Source organism: Seriola dumerili, unplaced genomic scaffold, assembly GCF_002260705.1.
Source record: "Seriola dumerili isolate Sdu_G_001 unplaced genomic scaffold, Sdu_1.0 BDQW01000035.1, whole genome shotgun sequence".
In the NCBI taxonomy this organism is placed as follows: domain Eukaryota; kingdom Metazoa; phylum Chordata; class Actinopteri; order Carangiformes; family Carangidae; genus Seriola; species Seriola dumerili.
Window position 1 is genome coordinate 3,842,214 of NW_019174290.1, and position 12,348 is coordinate 3,854,561.

Consider the following 12,348-nt stretch of genomic DNA (forward strand, 5'->3'; position numbering starts at 1 on the left):
GTCACCAATAAGCAAAGATTAGAGAAAAGTCCTAAACATGAATAGGGTAATATCAGTACTTTGTTTCTTTTTCTTCTTTCCTCTCCCATTCATCAATCAAGGACTTCTCAAATTTATCTGGTGACCGTTTGGATTGTCTCAGCACCTTGGTTTGGAGTAAACTAGCTCACTGTGTATAAAATAGCCAGCCTAAAAATAACTGCCTTCATGAGAAGCTACTACAGTTTATTTAAGCTACAACAGTTGCATTTACATTGATGCATCATCAGTATAAGTATGTATGTTCATATGCCACATGAATCACATTGGACGATTATCTGCAAAACGAGTAATTTTTACATTTTGCTATTAATATTTTTTTTTACTTAAGTAGAAGTTTAAAAGCAGCACTTTTACTTGTTTGAGTATAGATTATTGCTGTATTGTTACTTGTTTAAATATTTGAGTAGCGCTTCCACCACTGTCTGTTCCACTAAGTTGCCTGGACATGAAATAATCTGCAGGTAGTTAGCAAAGATCCTCTACTGTCTCTGTAGTTCATTTTGTTTCGGTTGGATGCGCACACTGAATATTTAGTTTGAGTGTGGCGAGACCCGGAATGTCCCTCTGCAACCGCCGTACTTGCACTCAGTGAGTCTTTGGTGTTTACTTGCTGTGCTAACCACTAGGTTGGGTGAAGAAATGGCTGAATATTCACACGTTAAATCAACCAAACTGGTTCTGAAAGGTCTTAATAAAGGGTAAGCTTTTTTCCTGACTTAGCAGCTCTCATCGCTACCGCCTGCAGTGTGATAAACGGCTAACTAAGTGGATCTCTGCAACCTGTGCTAACTTCAGCTACACAAGCAAAGACTCAAACGAGGACGTTACAATGAAAGCTACGTTACTACTCACTTTTTATACTTTTAATTTAGTAGTTTGTCCTTCTTAACTTTTAACTAAATATTAACACAGTGGTGGTTAAAGGATTGTCGCAGAACCGTCCACCTTAGTTGGTTGTTTGAGCCTGGCCAACACATTAGCACCTTTCTTGGCTGCTAATGCTAATAGCTAACACATGAACGATCGTTCAGTTTTGGACCAGCAACCATGTTCCCTGTTTTGAAGCATTTCTGCACTGCAAGTTTACACATAAATAAAAGTAAATGCAATCATCAGACTAGGTCATCAGAGTTGATGTTTATTGAAGGATCTGTAGCTCATGTCCTAGAACTTTCATTCATATTGAAAACTAAATGGTAAATCAATGATTTGTTATTGATTCTTAAGAACCTTGTATTTGCAATTCAAGGAAAACGAATTCACGTTTTAGAAATTAACTTGCCAGCTCGAGTCTGAATGCTTGTTTATGTTTTACAAGTTCTACCCGTGTAATTAAACATTTAGCCATGAAATTACATGTTAAATTTTTCTGTTAACATGAGTCTTTTTGATTTATTTACTTATTACAGGAAAAAGAAGAAGCACAAAGATAAGAAGAGAAAAGCGACAGATGAAGAAGATAAACCTGATATAGTTGGTAAGTGTATCTACTGTATTTCTAAATTGTAAAGCCCACAGATATTTTACATCATCATTAAGCTGTGAATTTCTGCTTGCGACATACAAAATTGTAAATTATTTTTACATATCTAATAGAAAAGTTTTAATCATTGCTAGAGAGCCAGCATTTCATATTCTTAAACTGATTTACAGGCACAATATACAGCACAAATGAGTACACCCTCTCTTATACATAACAAATTCAGTGCTTCCTCTTTACAAATAAGACATTTGGGGTTCCTATATGATGCAATATTCTGGGAACTCTCCTAAATCCATTACCAATGATATATGTCAATACTTAAACAGAAAAATATGATCTTCTTGTCAAAATGGTAAAAGTTCATGTTGCAAAAATGAGTACACCCACCTGAAAGTTACATAATAAAACTTAATGAGATGTTTTTTGGTGCTCGTTAAGGGCACCAGACTCACCTGGTGAGCCCATTCACACAGGTGTAATCGGTTGACAATTAAAGTGGTACCTAACCCATTGAATTGCTCTCAGACTTAATGCTGACAACAATGGCATCACATTGGAGAGAATTGTCTCCATGGCAGTGGTAAAGTTCTTATATGGGGATGTATGAGTGCTGAAGTTGTTGGGGAGTTGTACTTCATTGATGGCATGATGAATACATAGATTTACTGCAAAATCCTGAAAGAGAAGATGCTACCCTCCCTCCACACTCTGGGTCGACGGGCACTTTTTCAACATGACATGACCCTTAACATTCTTCCAAGGTTGCTGCTGCATTCTTCAGGAAGAACAAGGTGAAAGTGCTGCAGTAGCCAAGTATGTCACCAGACCTCAACCCTATTGAGCACCTGTGGGGAATTTTGAAGAGACAAGTGGAGCAGCACTCCCCCTCAAGGAGGTCATCCTCCAGGAGTGGAGCAGGATAGACAGGACAATATGTTGTGAACTTGTACACTCGATGCCAAGAAGGGTCAGTGCAGTTCTAAAAAGTAAGGTATGACATACTAAGTACTAAAATAATACAAGGGTGTACTCATCTTTGCAATCCTAGATTTAAGCCAAGCTGCCAAATTTCCTTATTTCTTAGATATTGATGACATATCTTTCTATGTTGTTATTATATACATGTTTAATACATTTCGTTTTGGTTACCTTCTTATGAATTGGAATGTTGATCATTTAGGGAAAACATATTTCTTTACGTTCAGGGGGGGTGTACTCATTTATGCTGTGTACTGTATATGCCTGATATACTCCTGGTTTTATTTGCATCAACATAACTGATGCAAATAAGTCTTTCACCATAAACATTAATAAATTAAAAATAGTTGTTGTGTCTAGGGATACTTTTGTATGGAAATTGAGAGTGATAGCAGATTCCACTACTTTGTTCTGATTTTTGGCTTCAGGGCAACCACTTTGTTTTGTTTGGATCATAGATTGCACCTTGCAAAAAAAAAAGCATGATACAAATTGATTACAGAAACTTCTTGTAACATTAATTCCTGTGACAAATACTAATTTTATATTTGAATTTTTGCTCATAATGTTTGTCACTTAAGTTTAGACGCACCAACTACAAATAATCTGCTACCTTAAAATGCAGTGCCTATGAGGTAAACATGAAGATTTTTGTAAACTCTAAATGCTGAACGCATAGTTTTATATGGAACAGTTTACTCCAGAAATTGTCCGCTGAGCAGAGATCGCACCTTAATGTTGCTGTGTGCTTTGAAGCGAACACAGATGCCATGTGTTATTACACCTTTTTGACACAAATCTTTCTGCTCACCAGGTGGGTGGTGGTCCATCAGCAGCTTTGGGGAAATTTCCGGAACAGTTGCCATAGAGATGCAGAACAACTCATACATCCATGCCCTGGATACTGGACTCTTCACACTCGGTGCACCACACAAAGGTAAGCAGACACGCTGAGGTGACTTCAGAATCTGACAGTTATTTTTCAGAGGAGTCAGCTCCTTCATTCAGCCTACATGGCTTTTACTCAGTACATCCACTTTTTGTCAACACAGTAGAAAATATCTGTATTGAGGGGGGGATACCTGACTTAACTTGTTGTGCTTTAATAATATCAGCTACTATAAGAACTGTGATTTTGCAGGTTACATTTTCTTTTGATACTTACTATACATCATTTTTTGTTGTTTGGCAATTTCTACAACTGCTAGCTGTATGATGTCAAAAAAGTCTACTTCTTTAGGTTGCTGGTTTTGGTGTTCTGATAATTCTCAAGTTCAAGTTTCAGATTGCATTAAAATAACTCCTGGACACCCATTCACAGTTGTGCATGAGTGACAGTTCTCTTACTGATTCACAGTACTTAACAGCTTCATACCTCTTCATTTGTAATTCCGTGTGCATTTATTGAACTTTTGAGTATGTGTTTGGCCTTGACTCAGATTGAAGGCAAAAATTGCACATTTCTGTAGAATTTTCCAGGGAATGTGGTGTAATGTGGTAGAACATTGAATTATCATCAGACCCCATGATTTTCCCTGGGCAATAACTCAATGTTATTGTGCAATCACATTCCAGTGGAATCGAATAACCCAATTAATGATTCCAAACACATCCTAATTAAAAACTAACAAAGTTACTGTTTAGAGTCTTTGTTTAACTTGTGAGATCGAATAAAACCAGCTATTTGAATACATCGCCTTGGGCTGTTGGTAATAAAAAGGTGAATTTTTTTTTTTTAGTATTTCTTGACATATTATAGACAAAAGCAATTAATCAAGAAAATACTTGGCAGATTAATTAATAATGAAAATAATCATTAGTTGCAGCCCCAGTTTGAAGACATCTGTCTGAAATAATACATTACATACTAAATTCACGGTATTGAACATACAATTTCCATATATATGAATATTGGAAAAAATCTTTTACGAATATATTGATACTTCACATAAGTGTGTGTGTGTGTTGTATGTCATTTTTTGTGCATTTTAAATGAATATGACAACTCTGCAGCTGTTGATTTATCCCACAGTCGTTCAAACCTGGAGAACTTAAAACTCAATTTTGAGGTTTACGTTTACTGTAGGCTCCAGGCGTTTGGGGATGAAGGGGGTTTTGCCTTCAGTCCACAAAGCAGTAAGTATTTAAGTAGTAAATCCAGATACCAGACTGAAAAGGCTGAACAAGGGTTGAGTTGAGGGGAAGGACAGAGCTAACTCAAGAGTTTACACTCACTTCTGCCTCCGGGCACTTCTGAGGGAGCGGTGCATTGCAACAGTCTGCCCGGAAAGAGACACTACTAACAATTAATTCAACCCATGTTTTGTGAGAACCAGTGAAAATGGTTGGGAGATTTAAACATCGCAATTCCCTCAGTGGGTCCTCATCCTCTGCATGCACATGAGCTCATTTCTAGGAGATGAAAGAAGACGCAAGCTAGCAGTATAAAAAGAGAGATTAGAGCTTTTCCTCTCTTCACTGGATTTTCTGCACCGATGGCACACTGTGGATGATGCAGCCTTTTTAGCAAGCTCCAAAAATATTCACATTCACCTGCAGGTCGACGGGAACATGCTGATGTTCTTTTAGACAACTCAGGAGGTCACAGTCTGACATATTCCAAAGATAATCAGCCTTTTGAAAAAGCAGCTTATGTCATATTTTACCTCTGCTTTCTAAATTCTTCCCTCGTTAATGTCTCACAGACTCTGCTCTTCCTTGACCAGATGCCTGTATGACACACTACAAATTGCACAAAGCTTCTGATTTATGGTAAAGGTCAGGCAGTGGCCTAATCACAGGCAAGTCACACTTCTATTAAATTATGAGGAGCCCAGGTTACCTAGGTTTTAAATAATGCATTTAAATGCAACACAACAGTTCCCTCTGTATCATATTCCAAATATCTCTGTGCTGGCGAACTGGACCCAGATCTGCACAGCGCTACTTAGCCGAAGGGTTTGCATTATTAATTACAAGAATACATAAGTAAAACATAAAAATGAGTGTTAATGATAACTTTGGTGTGAAAAGAAATTATGCACATTTTAATAATACTACATGATTGTTACACAGTAATTAATGAAATGCTACATTATTTATTTTTGTGTGGCAAAAGCTTTTTCTGTCAAAACCAGAAGATCAGTTTTTTTTAGAATTTTGCTACAGGTCAAAGATCTTAAATCATAGACTATTTTAACACGACTCTTGGCTCGCTTTAACATTTTTTTTGGTTTTTAAGGTAGAAAGGAACCGAGGTATTAATTCATTCAGCCATTATTTATACAGGGTGATTGAATTCACTCTCTTTTGCATGGGTGCCCTGTGTACACAGCTTGATAAAGCATCAAGCAAAAAATCCAATATATAGTCAATATTAAACTTACAAACTTCAAATAAAGAATAAGATCAAATTAATGAAGAGTTTGTGCATCAAACCAGCATAAAAAAATCTAAATACAACAATGTGGTGTCTGAAATCAACAATGTGGGATAAAACAATCAAAAAGGTAAACATTGTTTTGTTTCAGACGATGAAGGGCCAGACCCTCCAGAGCAGTTTACTGCCATCAAGGTCTCAGACACACGGTGAGTACAAGGCAAACTGTACATTGTGTTTGCATGCACAGATAAGCTTTCCCCCACAGATTTATTACCCCCCTTGTGTGTTTTAAATGAAGGATCTGTTTATATTGTCTAGATGTACAAAAGTAGTTTACGCTTCCATGTGCAACCCCTCCTTGAAGAGCTGCTGCTGGTTGTAGAGCAATTTCTTATGGGCTAGTTTCACCTTTCTTGTCAAAGAAAAACATTCTCCTGGAAAAGCTAACAATGTTTGAACAGTAGATTGGCCCTTCCTTATGTTGTCTCCTTTTTTTTTTTAAGCATTTCAAAGTCAGTGTCGGGGAAGAATTTCATTTTGTCATTTTTGCTGCTGCAGAATAGCCTTGAAGTCTGGATATGGCAAGTACCTGGGTATCAACTCTGAGGGTTTGGTAATGGGGCGCTCTGATGCCATCGGCTCCAGGGAACAATGGGAACCAGTCTTCCAGGATGTGAGTAAATCTTCAAATGCTTCTCCTCCTAATTTTCTATGGCTAACACAGGAGTCAAATTTTTACTATCACATTGCAGTCCTGTGACTTGTGTTGCCGCAAATCCTGTCCCTTTTCCAGTCCCATGTAATTATTTTCCTACTATTATACAGCTTCTACCAAAACAAGCATTGCAGCTCCAAATCAGACTATGACATCTTTATTGGACCTCACTAGAGATGGCGTGGGATGTTAACCACGCAAACTGCTGAAGGCGTCTTGTTTAAAGCAACAAAAATAACGGCTATTTTACAGTTTTGTTTGTAATTGTGCACAGTATATCGACCCTCTGGCATTGTGTTCCCACTTGAGCCCTTCACTGTGTGGCTTTGTTGGTTTTAACAGATATGTTGATTAAATTTGTTTTGAAACCAGAACAGATTTTTTTAGTCATTAAATGATGTTTTATTGTGTCAAGTTTCATTAGACAAACTTTCTAAAAACTGAATCAGAATGAACATTAATGCCCAAGTATGTTGACAAATTTTGACATTAGTTGTCAGTACCTCTCAATATACAAATTAGTATTGTATTAACAAAGATGGTCATTTGATTAAGATAAGCCGTTGTGTAATGTATGACAGAAAATGATCACCTTGATAACATTTGATAACAGATTAATCGTTTTAGCCATTTTTTCAAGCCAAAATGTCACTTGTTCTGCTTTGTGTATGTCACTATTTAATGCTTTTGTTTGTCATATATGATAATAAACAGTATTTTGGGGTTTCGGTTTGATAAAACACATCTCTGAAAGTTAATTTGGGTTTTAGGAAAGTGCACCAGTACCTAGGGCCGCAACTAACAAATATTTTGATTAGCATTAATCTGCCAGTTATTTTCTCAATAATCAGTATATTGTCTATTAATGTACATAAGTGCGATGCTTATTCAAGTATATGTTTTATTCCGTATGAACAGTAATTAGTGAAATAAATACACTTTTACCACTGTCCCCTGCCTTTCACGTCTCGCCTAATGGCTGATTGGAGTTCAGCCCATGAGAGCTAACACTTAGCTGTTGTGATGAACAATTAATTCATTATGCAGAATGCATCTACCTTGTCACTGGAGCACATAGCTCACTTTGATGCTTTGTTGAACCTATAAACAACCTGCCCAGCACAACCTTGAGACTCTTTTACATCAAATACCAGGCAGCCTTTCATGCCTGTCACAACAACCAATCCCACTGCAATTCTATCTAATCTACTGCCTTCTCCTCTGTTTTCTCTCTGTTCTGCCTCAGGGCAAAATGGCTCTCATGGCAGCAAATAGCTGTTTCATCTCCTACAGTGACAGTGGGGACATCGTGGCCAAGAGCAAGACAGCAGGGGATGGCGAGATGGTGAAGGTGATGTGTAAATTGTGTTCTTCCACAAGGTTGCATTTTAATCCTTTCATTTTAAGCATGCGATCTCTGTGAGGACCTGGACTCTTGAGATGGAAGGGGAAAATGTTTGTGACCTCACTTCATGGGGGGTTCAAGGTAATGATATTTAATCCACAACTTCTCTCTCTTGTTTTGTTTTTTTTTCTCTCTCCTGAATGATGAACAGATCAGATCGAGTGCGGAACAAGAGGTCAAGCATAAAGATGACATTGCGGATGAAGACAGGGGCAACGTGAAGTCCTGTGAGATCAATTATGTGTACGTAACCTCCACTGTGCATCACTTTAGCATTTTTACAAAGCACAACAGCCCAATCAAAGACTAATGAGGGAAACCCATGTTGGAATATCTCAGCATATAATTTTCTTTATTCCCTGCTAGGTTCAGTTGAGCTTTTTGCATTTAATGAGCAAGTTAAGATTAGAAGTCCATCCATCCATTTTCTGCCACTTATCCAGAGTCGGGTCAAGGTGAATTTATTTCATCCAAGTACTTGCAAATTAGGGCACTAATGTATTGGTTAAATGCACAGATTGACCGGAGTGCACCAGTTCTGTAATAAGTATTATCTTTGCTAAACCTCCATATTGAGGTGGATGAAATATTAGAAACGGCTGTGGTTTCCAACCTGTGGGTCAGGGCTCCCACAAGCTGTCACAAGATGAATATGAGGTAAGATTTTAAAAAGGACAGGAAAGCCGAAAAAAAACCCAGAATATTTTTCCTACATAACATTAGGTAAATTTTTCAGACCTATCTCCACTTTCCACTCACCTTGAATAATTTCACTGCAAATTATTTAAATAAAACGAGGAAAAAAATATCTTTCTCACACCCCATTCTGCTTCTTAATAATTACAATTACGTTTGATACTTAAGACACATTTTGCGGATACGTATGCACTTTTACACAAGTATGCTTTCAATGTTTTGAGTATTTGTATTTTGTAAAATTTCTGCTTTCCCCCTAAGTAAATGATCTGAATACTTTTTCATCAACTGCTGATCACAACTCTGTATATCTTGTTTTCTGTAAATTGTTTACTCTGATGAAAAGGTTGACATTATTTCCTCCTAAAAATCCATCTAACTATTTGGATTTTGTTTTCTCATGTTGTTTGTGTTTTTAATTTAGATTTGCAATAGATTTTTCTGAGCTAAGAAGCAAAATAGTGTGTGTTCCTGCATAATACTGTTCTCATATGAACTGGAAATAATTTTGCTCGGCTTCTGTGTCACTTCAGACTTTGGAAGCAACTTTTTAAGTGCAAATTTTCATTAAGCTGTCGTTGCTGATTAGAACAAAGTCACGGTGCCAGTAATCGTATTTGTGTTTCACAACAGTTTGACATTTTACAGTCTAAGCAGTATACCTTGCAGAATCCTCAGAACCAAAGCCTAAAGAACTTCCCTCTGACTCTGTGATTTCCTTCCTATTGTCCTCACATTGTGTCAGTCTGCACCCTTACCCTACCATAATAACATCCCTGGATGTGAGATCACGCCTTTAAGGTACTACCTCATCAATCCCACGCCTTAAAGACACATTTTATGGTCTGATGTTAGAGCGGGATGAGAAAGCAGACACCACATTTTAGCTTCCGATGCTGCTGAGTGTTTTATATACGGCCCATCTAAGGCCTATTAAGTTCCAGGCAATATGTCTGCAGCAGTTTTTTGCTTGGCATGCTTTGGCTTGGTGTTTCCACTCTATTATTTGTTTTAGATGAATGCTGCGGAAATGGACTCGTCATGTTGACATGTTGATAATGGCTGCCCTTGAGCGCGTGTCTTGATGTAGTGTTTAGCATCTGAAATGTCTTTCAGGATGGATGCAGCTTGCGAATCATAAAACACAGAGAGCAAAGAAAAACTAAATATCAAAGAGGTTTCAGACAAGACGCCTCGGTGGTTTATGGCACTGTTGTGCAAGGTATTTAAGTTTTAAGATAGTTTACATTGAAATAACAGATCATTTTAAAGCTGTTCATTAATAAGGGGAAATATTAATGGAGGGGGGTGATTGTCCTCACATCACCTTCATTTGCTGATTCCACTGTTATCCCCAGAAAAACCTCCTGTCTTAGCTAATATTTAAATGATAGTAGTGCACATGTTGATTTGTGGCAGCTAGTAGGCTTAGCCACCCAGCCTATTGCTCTTTGGCTGCCACTGTCAACATTCGAACACTCTGCTTTAGTTAATACTTGAGCTCATTATCTGGATTTTTTTCTTCTAACATTTAGCTGCTTAGAAACCAGGTGTCAGTTCTCAAAAAAAAAAAAAAAAAAAGACATGCTGTGAAAATATCCGTAATTTTGTGTGTGTGGTTGTGGTGGTGAGTCGTTTACCTTTGCTCAATCTTTTGTATTTGTCTTATTAACGTTACCGTGTGAATTACAGGAAGAAGTTTCAGAGTTTTCAGGATCGGCGGCTCAGGGTTAATGAGGACGACCCCAACTCGTTAAAGAGAGCTAGAACGGATGGGAAGTTTCATGAAGCTTTGCTTGACAGGTATGAAAATAATTTATATATTATATTTTTACTGTCAAACACTTGATGTAGTTTTGTTACATAATCGCTCTCCCTGAAATGTTCTTTTCTCTCAAACTGCCAGTTGAATGTTTTCACTTTAAAAAGACACTTCAATTTGTGTTAAATTTAAATTAAAGCAAAGATAGGTATATTCACACAGAATATAATACAAAAACAGAAAAGATTAAAAGATTTAAGAGTAATTAATGCATGTTCAAAATCCAAATTGTAAACCCCACATAAAATGTGAAAGTAAACAGTTGCACTTTTCACCTCCTCTGGATGTGGATGTGTTTTGTCCTCCAGTTCACTGGATTCTCTCTGTGTGTTCATAGGGGAAAGAACCACACAATAGAGAGTTTATCTAAATACTTAAATACTTGTGAAGAGTTACTTTTGAAAAAGAGTCCAATGCGTGGAGTATATAAATTATAAATTGTAAATGATGTTTCTGCTATTGTAATATTTGACTTTTTTTTTTTATTTGCTTCTGCTGATATACTAGAGTGATTTGTATGATCTAGTATCTTTGTATCTATTGTCTGAAATGTGTTGATGTTGCGGCATCATTAGAAACATTATTTGAACTTGTGAAAGTTCATAGGCATGTAGTTCATGTTGGTTGAGTGTGTCAACAGAAGCACTAAAGAAAGCTGGATTTTCACTGACTGTTCAAATTCTTAAAACCAAAAATTATCAGTGATTTACTTTGTACTGATACAGTGAAATGTATTTGTCTAAAAAGAATTATGTCACAATTTTTTTTTATTTTTTTTATTCAGAGTTATTTGATTTTGGGCATAGACATTGAGTTGATAATAAAGTAATAGATTGATTGCATACTGGGGATATAAGATGTCTTTTTTTTTTTTTTTTTTTTTTTACAGGAGAAGCAAAATGAAAGCAGACAGGTACTGCAAATGAAGATCCACTTTGTACATTGCTGTCATGATTTGACCTTTTGTTCTAAGATTAAATGTACCTTTTTGTTTCTTTTTATATTTTTAATAAATGTTTCATGGTTAAATCAGTTTTGCTGGTTTGTTTTCTGCAGCCAGTTGGTGACATTTATTCACTTCAGGTAACCCATTGGCCTTTTCATCATTTCACTTTGCTTTGGATCTAGTGTTTGTAAGAATTTTGGCCCTTCTTGTTTTTGGAATGATTCTATCATGTGTTGGTCAATAGATTGCTCTATAATCTAGAACTGAGTAGGTTATTCTTGTAAGATATACAACTACCAGTACTGACCTTTGACTAATCTTTATGAAAGGTCAGAATGTATTATTATTTATACTGTGTCTAATCAGTTTGACAGTATATGTGCAATGTGTTTAGCATGGGTTAATGAAGAAAAATGTCACTTTTAAAAATAAATAAAGATACATAATTTACATGAATCAGAATGTGGGAAAACTGAAAGTGTATTTTACACTTCTCATCATCCCTCACTGCACTGCTAAGTTAAAGGTATGTGGACAATTGAACACTACACTCATATGTGATTGTTCAATATCTCATTTCAAAACCATAGGTATCAATATGCTGCTCTAACGACTCCCGCCTGGGAAGACTTCCCACGAGACCTGACTGTTGGGATTTGCCCCCGTTCAGCGACAGAATTAATGAAATTAATGAATTAAACTTCCCACCATTGCGTGATACGATATTATTAAACAAGATGTAAAGAGACTCAGTGAAGCAAAACAAAAATATTGTTAAAATGGGTACGGCAGATGTCACATGAGGAAATAAATGCAATCAACCATGTGAGTGGTCACGTTATTTGTTTTCATTTCCGTATGGAAACGACCATTTTCGAG

The 12,348-nt window shown here is 36.7% G+C and overlaps 1 protein-coding gene across 1 annotated transcript; it reads left to right on the forward strand.

The window, feature by feature from the left end:
- Window positions 1–619: 619 nt before the first annotated feature.
- On the forward strand, window positions 620–11,641 carry frg1 (FSHD region gene 1). The gene is made up of 9 exons (XM_022738292.1): window positions 620–740; window positions 1,452–1,519; window positions 3,318–3,440; window positions 6,034–6,091; window positions 6,444–6,558; window positions 7,847–7,951; window positions 8,157–8,248; window positions 10,394–10,504; window positions 11,413–11,641. The coding sequence occupies exons 1-9, from the start codon at window positions 682–684 to the stop codon at window positions 11,447–11,449; spliced, it is 768 nt and encodes a 255-aa protein (XP_022594013.1). The 5' UTR covers window positions 620–681; the 3' UTR covers window positions 11,450–11,641.
- The last annotated feature ends 707 nt before the right edge of the window (window positions 11,642–12,348 follow it).

Bases quoted from the DNA above. Each gene is read 5' to 3' on its own strand.
- frg1 (XM_022738292.1), top strand. From the start codon at position 682: ATGGCTGAATATTCACACGTTAAATCAACCAAACTGGTTCTGAAAGGT. The intron at 741-1,451 runs GTAAGCTTTTTT...TACTTATTACAG, and splicing joins CTGAAAGGTCTTAATAAAGG to GAAAAAGAAGAAGCACAAAG. The intron at 6,092-6,443 runs GTGAGTACAAGG...TTGCTGCTGCAG, and splicing joins ATCAAGGTCTCAGACACACG to AATAGCCTTGAAGTCTGGAT.